Here is an 18,844-nt window from a genome sequence, read left to right as displayed (position 1 = left end):
CAAAACAAAATTTATGATATTCCATCCTCCCAGGAAAGAGATCAACCCCAATAATCTTAAATGTGTCTTTAACGATTTACCCGTTGCTCGTGTCTCCTGTGTTAAATTTCTTGGTCTGATTGTTCAGGAAAATCTCTCCTGAAAAGAACATTTCAGGGCCATCCATTCCAAAATATCCAAAGTCATTGGCATAATAAACAAAGCCAGGCATTTCTTCTTGCAACCGGCTCTTCTGACACTCTATTATTCTCTTTTTCTTCCCTACATAACATATTGTAATCTCATCTGGGCCTCTACCTATGATAGTCACATTGAACCTCTATTCTGCCTGCAAAAGAAGATCATCCGGATAATCACATACTCCCATCCCAGGACTCACTCACAACCACTTTTTGTTGATCTCAAAATTATGACAAGCAAATCCATTTTTAAAGTCCAAACTTTAACATCTCAACTGTTTACTTCCATTGTCCCTTTCCTCCCTTTTCCGTCTCAATCTTTATGTTCCCTCTTATAACACACTCAAGCTCCTAATATCTGGAATTCAATTCTCCTTTATTTTCGCCAATCCCTTACCACTGCCAACACTACAAAAAGAACCTGAAATCATTCTTCCTAGCAATAGAAACTACAAAGCAACAAGACGACAAGTAGTATTTTTAGTTATTATGCATGTAGAATAGTATTCAGAACTTATGATTATTATTATTTTTTGCGTGTGCGTGCGTGTGGTGCTTGCGTGGGTGTGCGAGGTGGTTGCGTGGGTGTGTGTGTGTCCTTGTGTGTTTAAGTTTGCTAAAATTGTAAAGTCCTATCATGTTCTACTTACTTTGCTGACCAAGCCTAAAAAGCCTCTGGCTTTGGCTTTTCCCTTATTATATATACATTTAAAACAGGCCCGTACCCAAGATTTTTCTTGGGGGATGCGAAATCCGAAAAAAGTGGACCTAACTTTTCAGGGGGGGGGGGGGGGGAGGGATGGACTGAGTTCTCTGATAATAGTCTGACCATCCCCGAAAGAACAAAACGGGATTTTTTCTATGTCTTTGCAGTGTCTCTACGGGACGTTTCTTGACGGATTTGGCTACATACCAGAGTGATCTAGCTTATGCTTTATAGTTTTGTCTACAAATAGCACGTCCATTGGGAACCGAAAGTGGACCTTCGGCCGTTGTGTGTGGGGGAGGGTGCACCCCCCTGGGTACGGGCCTGTAAAATATTCAATAAAAGATTGAAAGATTACCGTGGCGATTGCGTTGGGTTTTTGCTGCTCCGTTTTTCCACAATCCGTTCCACATCCGTGCACTAAAACATCTCTAGGGTACCCTAAGTAAAAGAATCACATCACTTCTATAATTATTTCTGACTTTCTAACGCTAACACTGTGTACAATGACCCATGAAACAAAAGAACTCTCTTGTGATATACTATAGCTACTAAGATAAACACATTTTGACAACTGCATATAAAAAAGGAAATATTAAAAATATAAATGCCATTTCAAAACAGCTCGCCGAAGGGTCCCCCCGACGTGTTAGCTTCGTGTCTTTCCCAGCCTACAACAGAGACGTCGGCCAAGATGGCGGCGAAAGCTGATCTTCCTCGCAAGATTCCCTTGCTTATTCTCGACGATAAAGTTCTTCTACCTGGCTCTTCCATGCGCATAGCTGTTAGGGATGCTGCAAGGTAGGTTTTGTAGAAATTAATGCGTGATTCGAGCGTTTTTTATGGAGAAATTAGCTTGCACTATGTAATGTTATGGTTTTTGTACATGGCGCGTTGTTGTTGTTAATCAGTTGTGATGATTTTGTTGTGTTGCTGGTAGTATTCGGATGATCGACTCGAGGCTGTTAAGACGGGACTCGCTAAGAAGTGTGTTAATTGGAGTCGTACCTAGAAAGTCTAAGTCGGAGGTAAGTTACCAAGATTAATAAGCGACTTGATTATGTAACTCCTAGTCAAACTCGAATTACCCCTTGTTTGGTTATATTAGCTCGTTCACCGATTCAGCGGATAATTTTCAACTATGTAGCTCAACTATTTAGCTTTTCCTTCATTTGAGCGTCTCCGTGTTACTTGTCTGTACTTTGTACAAATTTGTCAGACTTTACCCCATAATTTCAGTACCCCCTATGTTACAATAACCCTTGACCCCCCCACCACCCCTTTCTTCAAAGAGTCTTACACATGCATTTATCTTCTACGTGTTTTTGACAAGAATGTTCCTTGGTGTTGTTTGGGGAATAGGCACCTTGCATTAACTAAGCATGTGACTTTTTGGGTGGTAAATAACAACAAAAAGCAAATAATTCAGCACTCTGTCAGGAAGGCAATTTTCTTTGAGATATTTTATTTGTTTTTGTTGTCTGGGGTGACAAGTGCAACTTACAATAATCAATTTTTAAAAGCTGTGCTCACTTCGACTGATCTCCTCTCAAATTCTTTCAAACAAACACCTTAATTTAAAAGATCTTGTAGAAAAAAAAATATTACTTTATAGAAAAAACTTTGTTGTTTTATTCAAATGCTACATGTTTTAGACTTTGTCTTTGCTGGATTACTACCAGGATTCAGGGTCCTCCTTTCTCAAGACTGTTGGGACGGCTGCTGTAGTGATTCAGGTCACAGGGACCAACTGGCCCAAGCCCCTATATACACTGCTAGTGACTGGACTTTGTAGATTCTCTATTGATGGTATTGTCCAGGCGGAGCCCTACCTGCTAGCAGATGTCACTCAGCTTGACTTGCCCTCAAAACAAGGTTTGTATCGACAACTCAGTACTGGCAGGCGTGCACTAAAGATTTCAAGTATTTGTTGAATAATTTATTGTTTAACTGAAATAGTTTGATGATATTTATTGAGCTGGTCATCATACAATTATATGTAACATTGATTTATGTTCCATATAGTGATAATTAACCATTTTCATTTATAGCCCAACTCAGGAGTATTTACAGGATCCTTTATAGATGACGGTACCAATGCACAAATACATATCACTATGGAGCTATGTATGTGATATTTTTTGAGTGTGTGAACTGACTTTCGTATACAGAAGCTGAACTTAAAAGGAATGCTGAACTTGCATCCCTGGCAGTGGAGTTCAGACTTATCGCCAGTGAGATAGTCGACATGTTGGATGGAAAGATCCCTGTTATAGCAAGACTAAAGGTACATTACTGAGGTTGCAAGATTATTCCAATTAAAGAAGGGAACAAAATCTGTTTTCAATTTAAGTAGTTACTTATGAAAATTTAGGGTTTTATTCTATTAAAACGCGAAAAGTTGGATTTAGATTTAAAAAGTACAGTAGATAAGAAATCAAGAATTCTTTAAAGCATCATGGGTTTCTGGTAGTGTCACAGGTGTATTGTACATGAGGGATTATGGTACTGTAAGGGTTTTACTGGGAAATCCTGATTATTGTCTGTGCATTTTTAGGAGATGCTGACAGCTCTTCCAGACTACAACCTCCCAGACACTCTTGCTTCGATCATCAAGGCCTCATTTGATGAAAAGCTAGAGGTTTGAATATTAGTTCAGTAGCGAATGTAGGGGGAGGGTTAAGGGGCTTTAACCCCTTCTTTGGGCTGCCAAAGAAAATTGTTATTTAAAAAGATGCCATAAAGAGCATTAAGTAATTAAGTACATGCCCCTACCATTTTTGCTGCCTAGAAAATAGAGAAATTAGAAATAACAAACTAGAAATATAAAAAACAACTTCTGGTCATGCCAAACATGATTAATATGGGAAATTATTTTGATAATGATATTCTCAATATACCAATATAAGTTTTGGGTCCCTTAACCTTACCATTATATCAAGTTTTTATTGTAAATATTTTCACCTTACATAATGTAAGATTGGTAAAGTATAAAAACATCTTGTTGCTCAACAATTCTTAGTGACTTTATTATTAACAAACTCCTCTCATGTTCTTAGGCTTACTGTTGCTTCTTGCAGAGGGCAAGGTGCATGTTAATGGTTCTCTCTTTGTAGGTGCTAAATGCAACTGATTTAGTTGAACGATTCAAAAAAGCGCTCCACCTCCTAAAGCGCCAGCAAGAGGTATTATTTCTTTTTTAATGAACCTTGGTGCTGGTAATGCCATGACAGTACATACAGTAATGTGTTCCATGTTTGAATTATTATTTTAGGCAATAAAGGCAAATGGCACCACAGTTGTCAAAGTCAACCAGTCATCTTCAAGGCTAAAACCACTTTCCAAAAAGGTAAAAGCTACACTGTAACCTTATCACTGACTCTGGCCTTATGCCCAGGCCAAACAAAATTCAATTCAGCACAAGTTGTCAGAGGTTTTGACCTGTGCTATCTTTGGATGAAGTGGCCAAACAATGTGTTTAAGGTCTTGCATGCACTACTGATGGGAATAAATATGCAATTGGGTGGCAAAAAGGAAATGCATTTGTAGAGAAATGTCTGCATAGTGCTGACTCTGGATACTAATTATTTTCATTTACATTTTATATCCATTATCATCCCTTTTCTGTTGCAGTTTGGTAGTGGATCCAAAAAGCTTTACAGAAATCTGAGTGATGATGATGATAATGATGATGAAGATGACATTGAAGAACTTGAACGAAAAATCAAGTACGCTACCCCCTTATGTCATTTGAGCTTCCTGTTAATGATCCTCTAGTGAGGATATCTGCCACCCCCACCCCCTGACTTACAGTATTTATTACTTTCAGAGCAGCACAGTTACCTGAGCATGCACAAAGAGTAGCTATGAAGGAAATAAAAGTAAGAAACTCTAAACAACACATAGACCGAGCTCTTGATTGTGCTGGCAGATTATTTTATATTATGATCATAGCTGCCAACTAACACAAATTTACCAGGTTTCTCAACATATCAGTCCTTATTACAATCAGTCTGCCTCATTAAAGGCAAAATCACATGCTCTTTAACCAATGCCCAGGTTTACTTACTGCTCTTCAGCGTTTAAAGAAAACTCCGCCTCAGTTCCCTGAGCATGCAACTTCAAGGTGAGATTTCTTATGAAGAAATTTTAGCCCTGATCATAGATAACTAAAGCGGCGTCAGCTCCAGTTGGCGGAGAGACCCGGGAAACTTTGATAAAGTGCTCGTAAGCTTGGGTTTTATTGCGTGTAAAAACTTGGCAAATTTTACAGCAAGTTTGGCATAGGGCAGCACTTACGTAAACTGTGTGAACCCGTCTAATTTCTGTGAGCCTCAGGGGCTTTATAATAATGATGTGTTTATAAAGCTAAGGTCATGTGATCGCTAGAGCCACATTGATTGGTGACATAATAAGATGACTTAAAATAATGCTGTTTCAATAACTATAATTTTCTTAATTTATTTGGCACCATTCAGGTCATGGCTATAAAACTTTATTCATTTCTCAATTGTTTGTATGTGCATAGATAGTTTATTGCAAATAATCTCTTTGTATAAAGGAATTACCTGGAATGGATGATTGATCTACCTTGGAGCAAAGAAACCAAAGACAAACTGGATATCGCACAAGCGAGGTAATTATTTGTTAAATAGTCAAAACTGGTGAGTGCAATGAGAAAAATAGTCAAAGATGTTTTGCGACCTTAAACTTGACTTTTGCTGTGACCTTTAACTTGGCCTTTACTGCAACCTTGAACTTGATCTTTGCTACAACCGTGAACTTGGTCTTTGCTACGACCGTGAACTTGGTCTTTGCTGTGAACTTTTACAGAGCCGTAGCAGGGATTGAGGCACTGGGGGCATGTGCCCCCCCAAATATTTTCAAAAATTATAACGAAATGACCACTAGGGGCGTGACTGTGCCCCCAATAATTCCTTGATTATTCTGTATTGTGTCCCCCCAATCTTATGTGGTCTGTTATGGGTCTGTTTTACTTGTTTACTTGGCCTTTGCTGTGACCTTGAGCTTGGCCTTAATTGCAACCCTGTACTTGTCCTTTGCTTTGCCCTGGAACTTGACTTTTACTATGACCTTGAGCTCATTCTTAACTGTGAACTTGAACTTGACCTTTGCCATTGTGACCTCGGCCTTGATCTTTGCTTTGACTTTCAACTTTACCATGCACCTATCCTACACACTGTTTCCATTTGATGTTCCATTTCAAATCTTTTATCATCTACCCTTGATACTATTTTAACTGTGGCCTTGACCTGACTGCAAGCTCCCTGGGGTTAAAAGTAGCACATGTCTGACCTTAACCTTGTAGGCGTGACCTCGATACTGACCACTATGGTCTGGAGAAGCTCAAGAAACGTGTCATCGAGTACCTGGCTGTCCGCAAACTGAAAAACAACCTTAAAGGTATCACGTTTTTGTGTGTTTTTCATAGTATGAGATTAGAAGAATAGCTTCTGAAAGACTCCTCTGTTGAACTGCATAATCAAATCTCTCTCATACCATTCAGCATGAATTTTTCATGTTTTGGTGTAGGCCCGATTCTGTGCTTCGTTGGTCCACCAGGCGTCGGGAAGACCAGCGTGGGCCGGTCAGTTGCAAACACCCTGGGAAGAGAGTTCCACAGGTAGGTGGGAATTATTTAGATTTAACACAAGTCTGCTCATTAGGCTAACTAGCATATTTTTATAAATCTATAGTCTCATGAAACTTAATGGAATTCATATTAATTTTTTTTTATTCGCATGTAATAAATGCTTCCTTCTCAAGGATCTCACTTGGTGGAATTTGTGATCAGTCAGATATTCGAGGCCACAGGTAATAAACAACTTTCTTGAAGTTATTATTCACATAAAGCAGTATCCCCTTATTTTCATAAGGGAACTGTTTGTTTTCAATGGAAAGAAGGACTATGGCATCATCTATCCATTTTGCTTACTGCTGGTAATATTATAAAGTCACTCCCTCCCCCACCTCCGCAGGCGGACGTATGTTGGCTCAATGCCTGGACGGATTCTAAATGCTCTGAAAGCCGTTGCTGTAAAAAATCCTGTGATTTTACTGGATGAGGTCGACAAACTTGTGAGTCATAAATGAAATTGTTGTTGCTTGTCTTCTGTCACAATGTATCCCTCACGTCATGTCACATCCATGAGACTAGAAATGAAAATTCACGTAAGTATAGCTGGTCTGACAGGTGTGTCATGTCACATAATACCATGTGAGTCTCTTGTCTTAGTTGATGTAGGTGTCAGTCTTAGTTGATGTAGGTGTCAGTCTAAGGGTTGTCCACACTAACACGGATTCGTTTGGATCTGTATACTTTTTGATACGTTTAGGCCTTACGTCCACACTAACACGCCCGCTGGATCCAGCGAATCTGGATACTTTTGAAAACCCTGTCGAAAGTGAATCAAGATGAATTCGTATACTTTGGTCTGTAGTGTGGACGGTGGAATCCGTATCAAAATGAAAATGATGCGTCATATTGCAGGTGCTCGCTTCTTTTAGCATGCGCATATCGTAAAAATGACGTCACCCCATACCTTTCAGCGTTTTCAAATATTTGAATCTGTGTTAGTGTGGACGGCTGGATCCAAGCAAACACAATGCGAAAACGATAGTTTGGACGTGAATCAAGTGTTGCGTTTTCGGCGAAACGAATCCAGATATATTTGAATCCGTGTTAGTGTGGACAACCCCTAATATTTGATGTAGGTGTCAATCTGATAGTTGGTGTAGGGGTCAGTCTAATAGTTGATATAGGTGTCAGTCTAAAAGTTGTACTGTATTTCCAGAGCAAAAGTCTCCATGGTGACCCCGCTGCCGCTCTGCTGGAAGTGTTGGACCCTGAACAGAATTGGAACTTTGTCGACCAATATCCTTCACATTTACATTTACATTCACATTCACAATCACATTTACATTTTACATTTTACATATTATTACATAGGACACTTTGTGATGAGGAGGGCACACCTCCTCAGAACACTTTTACAACACCTTTACAATACATTAGCTTACTGTAGGAAACTTTGCAATATTATAGACACAACTTTCAATAAACAACTCATTATTCTAGTTATAGTCGAACACTTAAATGGAAGTTGCACACTTAACAAAATAACAGCCTAGAAATACCTTATCTTCCATGTCTTTTTTTTCTCACTTTAATCGCAACAAGGGCTATAGTTTTCCCTTGACAATCCGTAGCTATTTAAATATGCCATTTGACCTCTCACAGGTAAGTACCAGTGAAGTACTACTAATGCAATAATGATACATCCAAGTTTCCTTCTTTTTCACTTGTCTTCTCTGTATTCAGGTGTTGTTTATTGCTACTGCTAACAGCGTTTCTACTATTCCACCCGCTCTGTTAGACAGAATGGAGGTCAGTATACCCTACCCCACCCACCCTGTTAGACAGAATGGAGGTCAGTTTACCCTACCCCACCCACCCTGTTAGACAGAATGGAGGTCAGTATACCCTACCCCACCCACCCTGTTAGACAGAATGGAGGTCAGTATACCCTACCCCACCCACCCACCCTGTTAGGCAGAATGGAGGTCAGTTTACCCTACCCCACCCGCCCTGTTAGACAGAATGGAGGTCAGGATACCCTACCCCACCTGCCCTGTTAGACAGAATGGAGGTCAGTATACCCTACCCCACCCACCCACCCTGTTAGACAGAATGGAGGTCAGTTTACCCTACCCCACCCGCCCTGTTAGACAGAATGGAGGTCAGTATACCCTACCCCACCCACCCACCCACCCTGTTAGACAGAATGGAAGTCAGGATACCCTACCCCACCCGCCCTGTTAGACAAATGGAGGTCAGTATACCCTACCCCACCCACCCACCCTGTTAGACAGAATAGAGGTCAGTATACCCTACCCCACCCTCCCTATTAGACAGAATGGAGGTCAGTATACCCTACCCCACCCACCAATCCACCCACCCTGTTAGACAGAATGGAGGTCAGTATGCCCTACCCCAACCGCCCTGTTAGACAGAATAGAGGTCAGTATTTATAATTTGTTATTGATATAGTATACTATAATCTTACATTATGTAACGCTATTTTTTGTTTGTTAGTTAATTCAAGTTCCTGGTTACACCCTGGAGGAAAAAATGGCCATTGCCTCACGGCATCTTATTCCCAAACAACTCAAGGTAGACATACTGGGATCGCAAGGCAGCGGAAGAAAGGGGTGGAGTATGGCGTGAGAAAGAAGGGGTAGGATGGGAGGGTGAATCAGGGATGGAAGGGCTGAAGGAATGATGGGAGGCGAGAGGGTATATCTAGGTAACAATTAGCAAGTGATGTGATTAGATGTACATATCTTTTCCCTGGCGTCATACATGGCAAACACCCGGCTTGTCGCGTGTTATTTCGTATGCGTGTTTCTTGATGCATGTTATTTCCCCAGGCGCACGGTCTGGATGTGGGGAGTATTGAGTTTGAGACTCAAAGTATCAAGGATATCAGTAAGTGAACAAAAAAGTATTTTTTTAATTAATGGCACATGTATTTCAGGAAGTTTTAGCTACTTTCCAAATTAAAGATTCCTTAGAAATGGACTAGAAATTAATTCGTTCGTAATTTGTGCATTTTCTTACCGAACATGCTGTATATTTGCTTTTGGGAGATTTTCATACCTTTCAAATTTGTAATGGCCAGTTCCTTGCCGAAGAAACTTAAGAGAATTTTGCTGACCGTTATGCGCCGGCGTTACGCGCCATCCCTCGCCAAACATGTTTGGTGGTTGGGCCGTTTTTTTGACATCGGTGGGGGCAGCACACGTGTCAAATAATAGCTATATCTTTGCTCTCCCCAGTCTCCCACTACACGCGCGAGGCTGGGGTGCGTTCGCTGGAGAGAAAACTTGGCGCTGTGTGCAGGGCTGTTGCCGTTAAGGTATGCCCCGAGAGCAGATAGTCTAGCTGTCAGGTGTATCGTGATCTGTAGACCAGAATCCGAACTTGTGTAGTCAATCATACCGGCTAAGCCAATCAGTTTTCTTGGTGTGTGCAATCAAATGGGTTTTGGTGCGCACCTGATTACAGACAAAACGTTGATTGGTTCCCATGATTGACTACTCAAATAGTTGGCGTGAGGTGGTAGGCAGTGGTGATATTGGCGAGACAGATGAATTAAAGTTTTAAAAGAATAACTCATTGCTTGCTTGGACCCTCAGGTGGCAGAGAGTAGCATGGCCGCCGAGAAGTCGAGCGGTAACACGCAGGTGAACACGGAACAGCACGTGATCAGTAAGGAGGTCGTCGAACGTGTACTTGGGGTAAGTGGAGCAAATCGCACGTGTCCAACACGTGATCAGTAAGGAGTTCGTCGAACGTGTACTCGGGGTAAGTGGAGCAATTCGCACGTGTCCAACACGTGATCAGTAAGGAAGTCGTCGAACGTGTACTTGGGGTAAGTGGAGCAAATCGCACGTGTCCAACCGTTACCAATAAGGAGTTCGTCGAACGTGTACTCGGGGTAAGTGGGGCAAATCGCACGTGTCCAACACGTTACTAATAAGGAGTTCGTCGAACGCGTACTTGGGGTAAGTGGAGCAAATTGCACGTGTCCAACACGTAATCAGTAAGGAGTTCGTCGAACGTGTACTTGGGGTAAGTGGAGCAAATCGCACGTGTCCAACACGTTACCAATAAGGAGTTCGTCGAACGTGTACTTGGGGTAAGTGGAGCAAATTGCACGTGTCCAACACATTACCAATAAGGAGTTCGTCAAACGCGTACTTTGGGGTAAGTGGGGCAAATCGCACGTGTCCAACACGTGATCAGTAAGGAGTTCGTCGAACGTGTACTCGGGGTAAGTGGGGCGAATCGCACGTGCCCAACACGTGATCAGTAGGGAGTTCGTCAAACGCGTACTTGGGGTAAGTGGGGCGAATTGCACGTGTCCAACACGTGATCAGTAAGGAGTTCGTCGAACGTGTACTCGGGGTAAGTGGAGCAAATCGCACGTGTCCAACACGTGATCAGTAAGGAGTTCGTCGAACGCGTACTTGGGGTAAGTGGGGCGAATCGCACGTGTCCAACACGTGATCAGTAAGGAGTTCGTCAAACGCGTACTTGGGGTAAGTGGGGCGAATCGCACGTGTCCAACACGTTACCAATAAGGAGTTCGTCAAACGCGTACTTGGGGTAAGTGGGGCGAATCGCACGTGTCCAACACGTGATCAGTAAGGAGTTCGTCGAACGTGTACTCGGGGTAAGTGGAGCAAATCGCACGTGTCCAACACGTTACCAATAAGGAGTTCATCGAACGTGTACTTGCGGTAAGTGGGGCAAATCGCACGTGTCCAACACGTGATCAGTAAGGAGTTCGTCGAACGTGTACTTGGGGTAAGTGGAGCAAATCGCACGTGTCCAACACGTTACCAATAAGGAGTTCGTCGAACGTGTACTTGGGGTAAGTGGGGCGAATCGCACGTGTCCAACACGTGATCAGTAAGGAGTTCGTCGAACGTGTACTCGGGGTAAGTGGAGCAAATCGCACGTGTCCAACACGTGAGCAGTAAGGAGTTCGCCGAACGTGTACTTGGGGTAAGTGGCGCAAATCGCACGTGTCCAACACGTTACCAATAAGGAGTTCGTCGAACGTGTACTCGGGGTAAGTGGGGCAAATCGCACGTGTCCAACACCTTACCAATAAGGAGTTCGTCAAACGTGTACTTGGGGTAAGTGGGGCGAATCGCACGGGTCCAACACGTTACCAATAAGGAGTTCGTCGAACGCGTTCTTGGGGTAAGTGGAGCAAATCGCACGTGTCCAACACGTTACCAATAAGGAGTTCGTCGAACGTGTACTTGGGGTAAGTGGGGCGAATCGCACGTGTCCAACACGTTACCAATAAGGAGTTCGTCGAACGCGTACTTGGGGTAAGTGGGGCGAATCGCACGTGTCCAACACGTGATCAGTAAGGAGTTCGTCGAACGTGTACTCGGGGTAAGTGGAGCAAATCGCACGTGTCCAACACGTGATCAGTAAGGAGTTCGTCGAACGTGTACTTGGGGTAAGTGGGGCTAATCGCACGTGTCCAACACGTGATCAGTAAGGAGTTCGTCGAACGTGTACTTGGGGTAAGTAAAGCAAATCGCACGTGTCCAACACGTGATCAGTAAGGAGTTGGTTGAATGTGTACTTGGGGGTAAGTGGAGCAAATCGCACGTGTCCAACACGTTACCAATAAGGAGGTCGTCGAACGTGTACTTGGGGTAAGTGGAGCAAATTGCACGTGTCCAACACATTATTAATAAGGAGTTCGTCAAACGCGTACTTTGGGGTAAGTGGGGCAAATCGCACGTGTCCAACACGTGATCAGTAAGGAGTTCGTCGAACGTGTACTCGGGGTAAGTGGGGCGAATCGCACGTGCCCAACACGTGATCAGTAGGGAGTTCGTCAAACGCGTACTTGGGGTAAGTGGGGCGAATCGCACGTGTCCAACACGTGATCAGTAAGGAGTTCGTCAAACGCGTACTTGGGGTAAGTGGGGCGAATCGCACGTGTCCAACACGTTACCAATAAGGAGTTCGTCAAACGCGTACTTGGGGTAAGTGGGGCGAATCGCACGTGTCCAACACGTGATCAGTAAGGAGTTCGTCGAACGTGTACTCGAGGTAAGTGGAGCAAATCGCACGTGTCCAACACGTTACCAATAAGGAGTTCGTCGAACGTGTACTTGGGGTAAGTGGGGCGAATCGCACGTGTCCAACACGTGATCAGTAAGGAGTTCGTCGAACGTGTACTTGGGGTAAGTGGGGCGAATCGCACGTGCCCAACACGTGATCAGTAGGGAGTTCGTCAGACGCGTACTTGGGGTAAGTGGGGCAAATCGCACGTGTCCAACACGTTACCAATAAGGAGTTCGTCGAACGTGTACTTGGGGTAAGTGGGGCGAATCGCACGTGTCCAACACGTTACCAATAAGGAGTTCGTCGAGCGTATTCTTGGGGTAAGTGGAGCAAATCGCACGTGTCCAACACGTGATCAGTAAGGGGTTCGTCGAACGTGTACTCGGGGTAAGTGGAGCAAATCGCACGTGTCCAACACGTGAGCAGTAAGGAGTTCGCCGAACGTGTACTTGGGGTAAGTGGAGCAAATCGCACGTGTCCAACACGTTACCAATAAGGAGTTCGTCGAACGTGTACTCGGGGTAAGTGGGGCAAATCGCACGTGTCCAACACCTTACCAATAAGGAGTTCGTCAAACGTTTACTTGGGGTAAGTGGGGCGAATCGCACGTGTCCAACACGTTACCAATAAGGAGTTCGTCGAACGCGTACTTGGGGTAAGTGGAGCAAATCGCACGTGTCCAACACGTTACCAATAAGGAGTTCGTCGAACGTGTACTTGGGGTAAGTGGGGCGAATCGCACGTGTCCAACACGTTACCAATAAGGAGTTCGTCGAACGTGTACTTGGGGTAAGTGGGGCGAATCGCACGTGTCCAACACGTGATCAGTAAGGAGTTCGTCGAACGTGTACTCGGGGTAAGTGGAGCAAATCGCACGTGTCCAACACGTTACCAATAAGGAGTTCGTCGAACGTGTACTCGGGGTAAGTGGGGCAAATCGCACGTGTCCAACACCTTACCAATAAGGAGTTCGTCAAACGTGTACTTGGGGTAAGTGGGGCGAATCGCACGTGTCCAACACGTTACCAATAAGGAGTTCGTCGAACGCGTACTTGGGGTAAGTGGAGCAAATCGCACGTGTCAAACACGTTACCAATAAGGAGTTCGTCGAACGTGTACTTGGGGTAAGTGGGGCGAATCGCACGTGTCCAACACGTTACCAATAAGGAGTTCGTCGAACGTGTACTTGGGGTAAGTGGGGCGAATCGCACGTGTCCAACACGTGATCAGTAAGGAGTTCGTCGAACGTGTACTCGGGGTAAGTGGAGCAAATCGCACGTGTCCAACACGTGATCAGTAAGGAGTTCGTCGAACGTGTACCTGGGGTAAGTGGGGCTAATCGCACGTGTCCAACACGTGATCAGTAAGGAGTTCGTCGAACGTGTACTTGGGGTAAGTGGAGCAAATCGCACGTGTCCAACACGTGATCAGTAAGGAGTTGGTTGAATGTGTACTTGGGGTAAGTGGAGCAAATCGCACGTGTCCAACACGTTACCAATAAGGAGGTCGTCGAACTTGCACTATAAACATACTTAGCACACACTTTTGCAACCCGTTATTTCTTGTATTGTACTTTTTGCTCACCAGTGTCATGTCCCCTTTCTTCTTTAGCCTCCAGTATTTGAATCCGAAGTTGCCCAGCGGTTATCCGTGCCAGGTGTCGCCACAGGTATCCCACGTTTTTTAGTGTCGTGTATTAGTCCAAGTTCAAAGCTGAACAAAATCACGTCGAGTCTGCACCATTATTGCTAGTAAAAATACCCTTTAAATTTTTAGGTAAAAATCATTATGGTGCTTGCATACAGTGTTGTATGATGATGCGTTGGAATACCGTTTTTTACACTGAGGTCTAGTTTAGACGCCGTTCTTTTCATGTACCGTTCCAAATGCTAATACATGCAAATGAACGAAGTCTATTGTTCAATCCTCATTCAAATGCATTTGTATTTGGAAAGGTACATGAAAAGAACGCCGTTTGTCCACAGCCTTACTTTACATAATCACAGAACAATGCAAAGACTGTCACACTTTAAGTACTTAATGTTTTAACGCAATCCCGCTTGATACCGCTGCCCCGTGTTACGCAGGGCTCGCATGGACTTCCAATGGTGGCGAGATCATGTTCATCGAGGCGACGCGCATGGGAGGGGAGGGTCAGTTGACGCTGACTGGGCAGCTTGGGGACGTAATGAAGGAGTCTGCGCAGTTGGCGCTCAGCTGGCTGAGGAGCCACGCCGTCGAGGTGTGTAACAAAACACAGTATCGTTAGCGTAGTACAACACGCTGTTTATGTCCTCGAAAACCAGTCACGCTGTAGAGATTAACACAGTAACGTCATCCTGTTGTGTAATGCAATAACGTTACACTATTTTGTTATGCAACGTCACGCTGTTGTGTAACGCCGCAATAACGTCACGCTATTTTCTAACGAAACATCACGCAATTGTCTTATGCCGTAACAACGTCACTCTATTTAACTCAACGAGACGTCACGCTTTTATGTAACGCCGCAACAACGACCCCCTATTGTGTAACACAACAACATCCAGCTATTTTGAAACGCCACAACAATGTTTAACACAACAACGCCTCACTATTGTGTAACGCAGCAACGTCACGTATTGTGTAACGCAGCAACGCTGTAGTATGCTACGGTGCTATCACTCCTATTCCTCCTGTTTCAGTACGGTCTCACCAGTGACCACGAGGTAGACCTTGTTGAACGTACAGATATTCACGTGCACTTTCCCGCGGGTGCTGTCGGGAAGGACGGCCCATCAGCTGGTGTTGCTATCGCCGTAGCTCTGGTCTCGCTCTTCAGGTATCTTCTGCTTCATTTTTGGGCGTACTTAAATTCGCGTTTTTCGCGATTTCAAAAGATTCGCGAACTTAAGACTATCTAGCAAAATCGTTGAAGGTTCTATTAAGATCTTTTCTGTGAGAAAATGTAATGTACTAGGGGCTCGAGAGAACAAGAACACTTTCCCATATTAATAAGTATTACTGTAAGACTGACTTTTGAGGAGATTCAAATTCAGCTGCCGTCAAGGGACAGCGTGTTGATTTTGTTTCATTTATATTGGTCTTGTTTCAGTAGTCGGTAAATGTCATTTTATTGTGAAAAAAAAGTCACTTAAACCTCAAATTCGCGAAATTAAGCCCTCCGCGATCGCGAAATTAAAGACTCGCGAAATGTGCCGAGAAAATTTTCTCGAAATTTAAGATGCGCGAAAATAATGAATAAGGTAACTCGTGATTTCCACTGGGGCTTCGTGTAGGGCTACGTACTTGCAGGCTCTTAAAAGATCCTGAGGTTTGATGCTAGTGTTTTGGTGTGTTTCGTAGTGGACAGTGCACGAGGTCAGACACAGCAATGACTGGGGAGATAACGCTTAGGGGTCTTGTACTGCCGGTAAGTATTACTCTGTTTACTGAAAACGTGCAGTAATGCTCTCCCTTCTAGCGCACATTTAAAACGTTTGTTCGATATTTGCGGTGGTTTATATTTTTTCACTGTATTTATTTTCGGGCAACACAGTTCGAGAAGCCTAGAGAATATGTTTACGCGAATTTTTCTACGCTAACAGAATGCTGTTTTACAGATTTTGATTGTCTAATTATCGAACAAAACGTTTTTGACTCTAATATTTGAGTTTTTGATGCAAGGTTGGCGGGATCAAGGAGAAAGTTCTCGCCGCTCACCGTGCTGGGATCAAGCGTGTCATCCTCCCCAAGCGAAACGAAAAGGTAAACGAAACAAGCGAAACGAAAAGGTAAACGAAACAAGCGAAACGAAAAGGTAATAGAATTATCAAGTGAACGAAAAGGTAAACAAAACAAGAAAACAAAAAGGTAAACGAAATAAGTGAAACAAAAAGGTAATAGAAATATTAAGAGAACGAAAAGGTAAACGAAACAAGCAAAACGAAAAGGTAAACGAAGCAAGCAAAACGAAAAGGTAAACGAAACAAGTGAAACGAAAAGGTAAGCGAAATAAGTGAAACAACTAAAGGTAGACGAAATAAGTGAAACGAAATGGTAAGCGAAATAAGGCAACAAAAAGGTGAGCGAAATAAATGAAACTAAGGTGATAAAAATGTTTGGGGTAAAGGGAAAGCTTATCGCTTTTGTAACAAGCGAAAAAAAAGCATGTTCACTACAAGCGGTAAAAGCAAAAAGAAAAAAGAAAGTGATTTAAAAAGTATTAAACAAGACAAAAGCTGAGCGATGTGGAACAAAACAAGCTAGACAAGAAGTGATCCATGTAAAAACGAAACAAGGAAGACGTGAAAGTGGTCGATGTGAGACAAAACAAGCGAGAAGAGTACAATTAAAACCGAGTTAATAAAATCTCAAAAAATGAGAGAGAAAGAAGACGAACGCTGAAAGAGGATGTGCATACTCCAGTATGTTGGAGCTATACTTACTTCTAACTTTGAAGTGACCACTTAAGCTATGTTCCAAAGGTGGCCGCTTAATAGAGGTACCGCTCTTTTTAATTTATTCTTTTGTGATTTTGCAGGATCTGCTTGAGATTCCAGACAACGTGAAGGTAACGATATCAGCTTGTATTGTAACGACATCAGCTTGTATTGCGGTGCACAAATTCATCTAACGGCCTTATCATTTGTACCATCACCAACTTTACATAATATGTTAATCATATTGGGCATATCATTATCTTTGTTGAATTGTAGATACATTTATTTTATTCCTCCCTAACAAAATTTCCCCTTGGAGTGCTAAAACATTATGTCCATGAAATAAAATCTAAATAGTTACTACTTAGAAGTTCTTATTTAGTCTACTTTAGACAGAAATTACTAACGAGGCATTGTTTCCTTTGTATTTACCTTTTCTTTAATTGTTCTGGATGAGTGATAATGCCTAAATAGTTACTAAATAAATAGTAGCTGTTAAGTTTTATTTCATAGTGTAGGGCAATCTAGTTGAAGGGGTTGTATAAAATTTCCAGAGTGTTGTCCGAGTTTCGATTATCATGCATTCTATCGGTTTGGCTATAATACTAGTTTGCCCTTGTTAGAATGTGTTTCGCGTGCGGTCCGAGTATTGCCCAAGCGCTCCTTGACAAAGTTTGAATTGTTTTAGTCGCAGCTCGACTTCTTGCCTGTCAGCCAAGTTGAGGAGGCGATCCATGTAGCGTTCCAAGATGGTTCCCCCTTCATACGGATTCCAGGACTTCTCGGTGGCAGCAAGTTGTAACCATCGGCGGCAATCCGCGGCAACCATTCACGAACTAAAGGCCGAGAGACTACCGGACAAGATCTATTCGTCGACGAGAACCCAACCATTCACGAACTAAGGGACGAGGGACCACCGGACAAGTTCTATTTGTCGACAAGAACCCGACCATTCACGAACTAATGGGCGAGAGACTACCAGAAAAATTATATTCATTCAACTGTTCTCTGATAAGCTAGAGACTAACAACTAGAAGAAGAATGTAGCTACAGATGCTTGCGAAATCGTTTTTTTTCCCATGCTCCTTGCCAAAGTTTAGGCTTGTCAAATATAGCAACAGTAACAAGGGAATAGAACAATGGATGGAGGTTTGATCAATTCGTGATGATTACTTGTGAAAGACTGACTAAACAGTTGTAAAAGAGTAAAAAAAAAACTTGGAAGAATTTGTTGCGTAGATAAATTATGGGTGCTGCATGTGCCCTAGGTATATTGCGTGAAGCACGAGGTAATAACACGATAATCATTTAATCCAATATGATTCGAGAGAAAATACCGAAGAAAATTGTTGATGTGATCATATGGGCTATAGGATAAATAAATGATGAATAAAGAATGAATATAAAGCACGTATGCCTACTTCAACTGGATGTATTTGCCTTGGTTTCGCTCCTACATCGAGCTCTGTCCCTACAAGCTTGTGACCTCTCAAACAACGCGCTGTGTAACCGCTGCCACCCTGAAAATGAGTGAATAAGTAACTGGAAGAGAAAAAACGTGTAGTAAACCGGTAGCCCCCCTCGCAGGCGTTTTTAGGCAGGCGTCGCTCGCTCCCCTTGGGGGAGCGTGGCCTTTGAGGGAGGCTAGGGGTCGAGGGGGTCGAGTTACTCATTTACCAGGTGGCTGCGGCGGTTACAAAAGCAAAACTCAGAGAAATAATTTTCTAGAAGTTCTACTAGAGGACGAAAGTAGTAAGAGAACACACGATTACAGTGCTAAGAGTTTTGCCTTCGGGTTAGCACAGGAAATCCGATCTTGTACTCATCGGGTAGCAATCAATGATTAAATACCTAT

The 18,844-nt window shown here is 43.1% G+C and overlaps 1 protein-coding gene across 2 annotated transcripts; it reads left to right on the top strand.

Moving 5' to 3' along the window:
* Positions 1-1,362: 1,362 nt before the first annotated feature.
* Positions 1,363-18,415, top strand: LOC116618124 (lon protease homolog 2, peroxisomal). Of its 2 annotated transcripts, XM_048724823.1 has the most exons (29): positions 1,364-1,686; positions 1,826-1,913; positions 2,568-2,760; positions 3,057-3,172; positions 3,443-3,526; positions 4,002-4,070; positions 4,160-4,234; positions 4,519-4,613; positions 4,715-4,766; positions 4,965-5,011; positions 5,447-5,521; positions 6,215-6,309; positions 6,439-6,529; positions 6,673-6,720; positions 6,885-6,984; positions 7,701-7,780; positions 8,116-8,146; positions 8,228-8,293; positions 9,002-9,079; positions 9,337-9,394; positions 9,745-9,824; positions 10,105-10,206; positions 14,180-14,237; positions 14,656-14,810; positions 15,253-15,389; positions 15,914-15,980; positions 16,235-16,315; positions 17,091-17,120; positions 17,678-18,415. In XM_048724823.1, exons 1-29 carry the CDS (start codon positions 1,493-1,495, stop codon positions 17,789-17,791), a joined length of 2,559 nt encoding a protein of 852 aa, XP_048580780.1. In that variant the 5' UTR covers positions 1,364-1,492; the 3' UTR covers positions 17,792-18,415. The 2 variants fall into 2 exon arrangements, with proteins under 2 accessions (XP_048580781.1, XP_048580780.1); XM_048724824.1 differs by lacking the exon at positions 8,228-8,293 and having other exon boundaries at positions 1,363-1,686.
* Positions 18,416-18,844: the final 429 nt, after the last annotated feature.

This window comes from Nematostella vectensis, chromosome 3 (assembly GCF_932526225.1).
Source record: "Nematostella vectensis chromosome 3, jaNemVect1.1, whole genome shotgun sequence".
Classification (NCBI taxonomy): Eukaryota; Metazoa; Cnidaria; class Anthozoa; order Actiniaria; family Edwardsiidae; genus Nematostella; species Nematostella vectensis.
The sequence above is the reverse complement of the archived record's forward strand: the minus strand, read 5'-3'. Positions and strand labels throughout refer to the sequence as shown.